Here is an 8,561-nt window from a genome sequence, read left to right on the forward strand (position 1 = left end):
CCCCAGAACCCTGGCCCTGGGCCAGCAGGGGACTCTCCATGGGAGTAGCCCACAGAAGGCCTGCCTCTGGCCACCCCCGCCCTCCCAACCCTGAGGTCACCTTGGGGCAATCCCCTCCAGAAGTCCCAAGCAAAGGGGTGGGCCGAGTACCTGGGCTTCCCCTTCTGATAATGCCCCGTCCCCATCCGTGTCCAGCTCCGGGTGGGTCTGCAGCTCAGCCACTGAGACCCTGCGGGGTCAAAGGCAGAAGACGATAGAGCAGTGAGCCCATGGGCTTCTGGTCAATTGCCCCCCAACCTGGGCCAGGGCTCCTCCTGAGAACTTGCTTTAGGACCTTGGGGCAGAGAGAGAGGGCAGGCAGGAAAGTGGGAAAAAATGAGGTCTGGAGTTAGGGCCCGGTCTGGTCTCTATCCTGGGAAAGGCAGGTCCTAGCCACCCCGTCCACTGCCTCCTACCCACTGCTGAGGTTCCACAGCCCTGAGGAGCACAAGGGAGGGACAGGCACAGGGGTGGGGTGGTAGCCGTGTCCTCAAGGCCCAGCTGCCACTCCCTTCCACCCTTAGAGCCCAGTACAGGGAAACACTGTGGCCTGGCGTCCTCCACCACAGGAGACCCACATACCCATGGTGGCCCATCCTGCCTCTATCCCACCGCCCACCACCACTGCCCACCAGGAACGGGACCGCCCTGCCCATTCTCCCCCCAGGAACCCTCCAAAGTCCCAGGCCTCCCACCAGGGGGCCTGCCCAGCCTCCCTGTTCCCAAAAGCCCACCCTCCACTGAGCCGTGGGCCTGGGGTTGGCCAGCAAGTTCAGGGGCACTGGCCAGAATTTCGTCTTTCACTAAAGCGTCCCGGGCCACAGAATAGGCTTTCGAAAAGCACTGAGATCCTGAGTCCCCCTGTCCAGCTCGAGGGGGTGTTTTCCCTCATCTCTTCCCCAGCCCCTCCAAGCCCCCAGGGGATCGGGCTCCAGGGCAAGGAGGTGGGCTCTGGTTGGTTTCCTAAAGGTGGGGAGAGGGAGGAGGGAGCCCGGGGCAGGTGGCGCTGGCACACTCACGCGCCATCCATGTCATCATCCAGCTCCTGGAAGGCGCTGGCTGCCAGCTCCCGCTCCCGCTGCTCCTTGGAGATGGCCTGCTGCTCTGTGGAGGACCAGCTCCATCATCCTCCATCCCCAGCACCCCCTGGGCTCACTGTGTGCCCGGGCCTCTGGGTGCTGAGGCTGGGGCTCTGAGTCAGGCCACTGTGGGGGGCAGACTGGGGGCGGGAGCTAGGCAATGAGAAGGGCTGGCCTGTGTGGGGGTGGGGGGGCAGAGGAGCTGGGCAGTGCCAGATGGATGGAGGATCCAGCAGGGGCAGCTGGGGGCATCTGCAGAGAGTCTGAACAATCCGTGACAGAGTGAGGGGTAGGACCATAGGTGTGCCACATTCAGGAGGCCCCAGGAAAAGAGGTCAGGGGACAGAGGCTGGGGTGGGGGCGCAGCCAGGTGAGGCAGATGTCCTGGGGGCCCCGCGGAGTGTCTCGCAAAGGGGGAGAAGCCACCAGCACGGAAGACGGGAACTGAGCTGTGGCCAGAGGACGCAGGGCGCTGCAGCCCCACACGTGCTCTGATGGTCTCTCCTCGGCCTGTCTCAGCCCAACCGGCTCAGGGTCACTCAGGAAAGCACCCCCAGTGCAGCTGCACTATGAGGCTCGGCCCTCTCCACCAGGATGAGCAGCCTGTGTCCCAGAGACCGCAACAATGTCCTCACAGATGAGAGCCCCAGGCTCAGGTGGATGAAAGGACCTGCCCATGGTCACCCAGCTGGTGAGGGGCACAGCCGGGGGCCCAAGCCAGGCCATGTGCCTCCAGAGCCCATGCTCATCCCCACCACCTTCTGGGAATCCCGGTGCAACCTCCGTGGCGTGCCAACCCTGAACCTGAGTCAGCAACTCCACACTAAGAAGCCAGGCACTAGTCTGCCCAGCCTTGTGTAAAAGGATGCTAGACATGGTGCAAAAGAAGGTGGAAACAGAAGCAAAGACCAGAGGTCGCTCACTTTCTAACACGTGGCCCGGAAAAAAAGAGTAAAGGAACCTGGCAGCAAAGGTGAAAGAGAAAACGCCTGCAACTTCAGTCACCAAGGGCCAGCCCCTCGGTACACAAGAGCCACTTACAAGCAGTGGAGACCAAAAACCTGATGGGAAAAATGGACCTGGATGAGACAACCCCACCAGGGTCACACGCTGGAATGGACAGCAGCTCTTAAAAAGGAAGCAGGGGTCCCGACACCGGGCTACAACATGGATGACCCTTGACAGTACGACACTAGGGGAAAGCAGTCAGTCACAGAGGCCACTCACTGCCTGACTTCCTCATGTGAAACGTCCAGAGCAGGTCAGTCCATGGAAACAGGAAGCCAACGCGTGGGGCCGGGGGCTGGGGACAGGGCCAAGGGGAGATCTGGAGGGCCAGTTTAATGGGCCTGGGGGATCTGTCCTGGGGTGATAGGAATGTTCTGGAACTAGACAGCAGCAACGACGTCCTGCTGGACACTGTCGACAGTGTGGACGTACCTGACACCGTTGAGTCGGGCGCTGAAAACGGGCTGAAATGGTGAATTTGGAACATGACTGGGATTTTACCGCAGTGAGAAAAAACGGAGAGCAAAGAGTAAAAGGAAACGAGGCACCCGGGGACAGAGCACAACACGCATACACCGTGCAGACCAGTGCTGCCCAGTGGAATCTTCTAGAGGGGGCGTGTGTCACCGCTGAGCGCTGGGCCTGCAGCCCGCTCGACACACGTCTGCAGTGGGCATGGCTGGAGCAGAGGCCTGGGAGCAACAAAGAGCAGCAGTTTCGCAGGGCTGGTGGGGGTGTGGGCAGGCCATCAGGCCAACATGGCACATACACAGAGTACAGAGAGCGGGGGGAAGCCCTCGACCGCAGGGGGCGTTGTAACCAGCCAGTGGTGGCCCAAATGCTGTCCCACCCAAGGCACTGGGGGAGCCAGGAAGACTGCTGGCCTGATGGAGGGAGGCCATCAGCAGGCCAGAAGGGGCAGAATGGGCCCAGGGACTTCCCTGGGGTCCAGTGGTTAAGAATCAGGCTTCCAGCAAAGAATCTGTGCGGGGGAAATGGGTTCGATCTCTGGTCCGAGGGGACTCCACATGCTGTGGAGCAACTAAGCCTGCGCACTACAACTACTGAGCCTGTGTGCCACAACTATGAAGCCCGTGCGCCTAGAGCCTGTGCTCTGCAACGAGAAAGCCCCACACCCTAACAAAAAGTAGCCCCCGCTTGCCGCAACTAGAGAAAGGCTGCAAGCAGCAAGGAAGACCCGGCATGGCCAAAAGTAAATATAAATTAGTAATAAAAAGTCAGCCTTCTGATTCTAATAATTCTAATAAAGAACAATAATTTAATAGAACTTAATAAATAGAAACGTAATAATATAATCTAATCCTAATAAAGCATCAACACGGGGGACACATTTCTGGCGTAAGATAACATACGCCGTGGGGCAACTGAGTCTGCCTGCCGCAACTAGAGAAGCCCCACACCATGCAACAAAGACCCAACACACGCAAAGGAAACTGGGCCCTGAGCGAGGCAGGAGCAGGCTGGTGACTCAAGCCTGCAGATAAGGAACAGGGTCTGCAATCGGAATAATGTGGGCATCAGTCTAGCTGGGCAAGCCAGTGGCCTCTTTGGCCTCAGCTTCCTTGTTTGTGAAACCAGGTGATGACTGGGAAAGGGGAGCAGGGACAAAAACACGATGATCCTTGTGAAACAAGCACTGGGTGCCCTGGTCTACCCAGCGTCAGCGTGGGAGAGAATACTGGCGTCTGTTATCAGGGGTCAGCAAACTTTACTGTAAAGAACCCAGCGCTAAATATTTTAGGTTTGACAGGTCATAAGGTCCCTGTTGGCAACCCCTGAACTCTGTGGCTTGATCACAGAAGCAGCTGATGTTATGTAAACAAAGAGGGGGAGTCTCTGCTCATTCACCAACATGGTCTGTGTGTGTGTGTGTGTGCACTGCTCAGTCATGTCTGATTCTTTGTGACCCATGGACTGTAGCCTGCCAGGCTTCCCTGTCCATGGGATTTCCCAGACAAGAATACTAGACCAGGTTGCCATGCTCTCCTCCAGGCGATCTTCCCAACCCAGGGACTGAACCTGCATCTCTTGCGTCTCCTGCATTGGCAGACAGATTCTTTACCGCTAGCACCACCCAGGAAGCTCATGGTCTCCTTGCTGCTCCTTAAAAACTAGACAAGATGCAGCCTCACGACCTTTGAGCCTGTCCCTTCTACAGGTAAAGGGCTTCATCCATCTTAGTCAATGATGTACTGTGGGCACCTGGGGTAGACCTGGCACATCACAGGCACGCAGCAGGTGCTTGTCAGATGAACGACTGAATTACCGATTATGAGAAATCAGGACGGAGAGGGGGAAGGGCGGAAGAACACAGCAGATGCTCAAAAAGATGGAGGAGATCACAGCACAGCCTCAGAAGGCTACCAGCCGCTGGTCACCATCCCTGTGACCGGCTGGGGCCACGGCTCCAGATATTTCTGGCAATGCTTGATCTTAGTCTTTCAACTAGTCTGGAGTGGGTTTCTGCCCCACCTCTCCCTCCTATCCGCCTTCCGCCATGTGTGTCCCTGCACACAGCAGACTCAGAACAAATGCCAAGGTTTCAGATTATCCACAACAGCGGCACAATCTGCCAACAGCAAGAAAATGCTGGACCAAGCATTAAAAAAAAAAAAAAAAATCACCTTAAAACCAACCCCAGGCAGTAGGAGTTGCCAGAGCAATGAGGAAGTGAAGAAGAGAAGAGAAGGTAGAAGCTACTTTCATCCTAAAGGATTTTGCCAAGCCTGGCAAATGTGGATGTCCATTTTGATAACTTGTGAGGGAAGGGAAATGAAAATCAAGGTCCAAGGTGACCCGCCCCATAACTATGACCCCATGGGACTCCCCTCAGGGCTAAGCTGGGCCAGGAATCAGGCAGCCCTTGCTCGGACCTCGGCTCGCTCTGCCTGGGGGGCTGGAGGAAGCTCCAGCCTCAACTTCAGACTTGCAGTCCCTGAATCCAGTGTTCTCACAAAGAAGGCAGAAAGAAAAGCCCCTCTTCTCGAGAGAAGGACCTCTCATCAAAGCTGCAAGTTACTGCTATAAATGACTTTTAAACACAATGCCCAACACACAGTCGAAGATAATGAGGCAACTGGGGAACTAAAGGGCCGTGATTCAAAAAAAACCAGTGGAACGACAGACAAGAGACAATGGGCAAGAGACTCCTGGGCCCAGACTCTTCCCTGGTAGGAGCCAAGGGGGCATCTCAGCCACGCGGGATGCAGCGACGTACCTTCCCACAGCCTGCGGTGCTGGTCTTTGGCCGCCTCCTCTGGCTTCTCGGCTTCCTCCTTCAGGGTCCGCAGCACCTCCACCTGGTCCTCCAGTGACTTCTTTCCAGCCTGCAGCTCAATGAGCTTTTTCTGGGAAGGCAGAAGACAGGGGCCGGCTCTCAGCCTATTCTTCCCTCTTCCTCTCCTGCCTCTATTTCACATTATCTTTTCCTAATACACCCGCCTCCTGGATCTCCTCCAACCCCTGCTACTATGGTTCTCTGCAGCCCACTGGAGAGAAATACAAACACCTCAGTGCATGCCTGAGGCCCTGCACAACCAGGACCCTGCCCACCTCTCCAGCCTCATCCACCCCTTTGCTATCTTAACTGCCCTAACAACATTCAAAGCTCTCCACACACACTAGCCCTAGTTCTTCACATAGGCTTTCCTTCTGTCTGCAACACTCTGCCTGGCTAACTCTGAATAAACCTACAGATTTTGATATAGATGGAGACCTCCTCCTCCAGGAGGTCTTCCTTGCTTCCTGTGCCCCAAGGCGGGTTCAGAGAGCAGAGGGACCAAGGGAGGGAACATACGTTTGATTCCTGGCCCAGGAAGACTCCACGTGCCTAGGAGAAGCTAAGCCCCTGCGCCACAACTACTGAGCCTGTGCTCTAGAGCCTGGGAACTGCAACTCCTGAAGCCGGCGTGCCTAGGGCCTGTGATCCGCAATAACAGAAGCCACTGAATGAGAAGCCTGCCTGCTGCAACCAGAGAAAGCCTGCGTGCAGCAATGAAGACCCGGCACAGCCAAAAATAAAATAAAATTCTTTTTAAAAACTGATTGCTTGTATTAAAAAAAAAAAAGAAAAAAAAAGAAAGGGGATTTCCCTGGTGATTCAGTGGCCAAGACCCTGTACTCCCAATTCAAGGCGGCCAATTTGATCCTTGGTCAGGGAACTAGATTCCACATGCTGCAACTAAGACCCAGCACAACCAAATAAATAAAAAATATTCAAGGAAGGAAGGAAGCAAGGAACGTGTGTGCTGGGTGGGCTCCAGCCTAAGAATGTGGGCCCTAGGATGTAGGGTCCCTCCCAAGACTTTGCCTGACACCTCAACCTGATCTGCTGCCAGGGTCCTCCTGCTGGCCCATGAAGTCAAAGGTCACTTGGCACCAACTTCACTGTGTGGCTAAGCACGAGAAGGATCTCACTGGCCCTGAATACACTGCCCACTATGAATTCAGGAGGTACCTCACTAGCCAGGCCATGGGGGTGGGAGAGGAAGACCCGACCCTTCCCTGGTCTGAGAAACAGAGCTGGGGCCCTTGCTCAGAGGGTTAAGCGGGAGCCCTGAAGGAGAGTTGAGGACTCTGACCTACCAGTTAAGGGGGTGGCAGACAGGCAGGGAGAGACACACCCCTGGGGACTCACCCTCTTCGGCCCTCCCCCCACACATCCCCAGCACCCACCCTACTGAGCTAACCTGGCTGTGGTTGAAGGACCTTGTCTTGAGTCCTCCCCCAGAACTGGTAAGACATACAGTCACTGGCCTTAACTTACAGATGAGAGCACCCTAGAACCCGGAGGAGAGGCGTCCCTCCTCCAAGCCCACTTTGGTCTGCACCCAAGGCCTAGGTCCATGCCTGGCTGCCGCCCACCTGGTACCAGCCTAAGCAACAACTAAACGTCAAGTGGACACAAGGCACAGACAGACACCAACTGGCCCCAGGACACCACTGGTGGGGAGCAGACATAAACCCCAGCCAGCCTCACCAGCCTCCAGGTCGTCCTGGCTCAGCCCCACCAGGCCCCTCACCTGCTTCTCCTCCCGGGCCTTCTTCCAGTCCTCAATCAGGATCTTCTTCAGGCGGAAGCCCTCGCGGGTCACCTCTGCCATCTGCTGCAGTGTCTCTCTCTCCTTGCGGCCCTTCTCTCTGGGGGGAAGGGAGACACAAGCACCAATGGGAGGGCGTTTAGTGCCCACTAGGTCTGCCTCTTCCAAAGGGGTTCAAGCCCCTGCCATCACCCCATTGTGTGGGCAAAAACAGGAGCTCAAACACTCCTGCTCCCTCCTCCCCCAGGTCCTCCTGGCTTCAGAGTCCCTCACCCCCGTCCTAGAGAGGAGGTGCAGTGGACAGGGCTCGCTCACCCGCAGGGCCGTGGGAGGGACTAGGGGTTGCTGGGATGTGGGGCTGGAAGGAGGTGCCCAAGACGAGAAAGAGACGAGCGCACAAGTCACAGACTCCCTGACAGAAGGGCTGTCTGGCCTGTAGGCAAAATCTGCTCAGTCTACTCTCTACTTAAGAGACCTTCCATCAGAAGGGTTTACGGAAATGTCACGACGCTCAGCTTCTCTGAAAAACATATCCGGTCCTGCCACCTGCTCCCAACTCACAGGAGTGGAGGGAGGCTGTCCCTTTTAAACGCCACAATCCCCATCACTCCCTGACTGCCTTACACTCGGCCTGCATGCACTTGCTTCCATCACCTGCCTGTGGGCATTTCAGTTTTCAGGTCCTGCTGCAGCGGTGCAATTAAAAGCACGGAGTCCCAGGTTAGACCAAGTTGGATTCGAGTCCTGGTTCTGCTATCTCTTAGCTATGAGACCCTGAGAAAGTCATTTTCCTTTCTGAGCGTGAGCTCCCTCATCGGCTGAACAGGCGAACACATGACACTCGCTTCCAGGCCAGAAGGGAAACCGCTGATAGAGCATGCACAGAGCACCTGACACAGGGTGAGCCCTCAACACACAAAAGCAGAGAGGAGAGGGAGCCCGATTCACCCAGCAAGGCGAGGCAAGGGAAGGGGGAGAGGGGGGCAAGGGAACGGGGGTGTCAGCTACGTACTTGCAGGTGTTCTCACAGACGATCCCGCTGTTGTATTCGTCGGTCCCGTCACAGCAGTCTGAGGGCAGACGTGGGGGCGCTGTCAGGACTCCCCCCACCCCGCAATGCCGCCTTCCCTCCGCCCAGCACCCTGTCCCCCATCCTGGGGCCAGTTCATTCACCACACACTCCATCGTTGACCCATCTGGAGGAGATGTACAGGGCCTTGTAGCCTGTGTTGGTGCAGTGGAAGCTGCCATTGGGACAGGCAGCTGTGCCTGTGGGGAAAGGAGGGAAGGAGGGTTTGTGGAGTGGGTTCAGGATCCGGCAGGTCACGCCCACCACATGCACACGGGAGCGTGAGAAATGTGAGAATAACTGATG

General features: G+C 56.6%; 1 protein-coding gene across 1 annotated transcript in view; it reads right to left on the reverse strand.

The window, feature by feature from the left end:
* Positions 1-8,561, reverse strand: part of PRKCSH (protein kinase C substrate 80K-H) — a 13,429-nt gene that overhangs the window by 3,513 nt on the left and 1,355 nt on the right. The window contains exons 4-9 of the mRNA XM_010828496.1: positions 8,360-8,455; positions 8,199-8,256; positions 7,169-7,286; positions 5,365-5,494; positions 1,059-1,143; positions 151-229 (exon numbers count right to left, since the gene is read on the reverse strand). Coding sequence (XP_010826798.1) covers positions 151-229; positions 1,059-1,143; positions 5,365-5,494; positions 7,169-7,286; positions 8,199-8,256; positions 8,360-8,455 — 566 coding nt within the window. The remainder of the gene's footprint in view (positions 1-150; positions 230-1,058; positions 1,144-5,364; positions 5,495-7,168; positions 7,287-8,198; positions 8,257-8,359; positions 8,456-8,561) is intronic.

Source organism: Bison bison, unplaced genomic scaffold (genome assembly GCF_000754665.1).
Source record: "Bison bison bison isolate TAMUID 2011002044 unplaced genomic scaffold, Bison_UMD1.0 scf7180017864492, whole genome shotgun sequence".
Classification (NCBI taxonomy): Eukaryota; Metazoa; Chordata; class Mammalia; order Artiodactyla; family Bovidae; genus Bison; species Bison bison.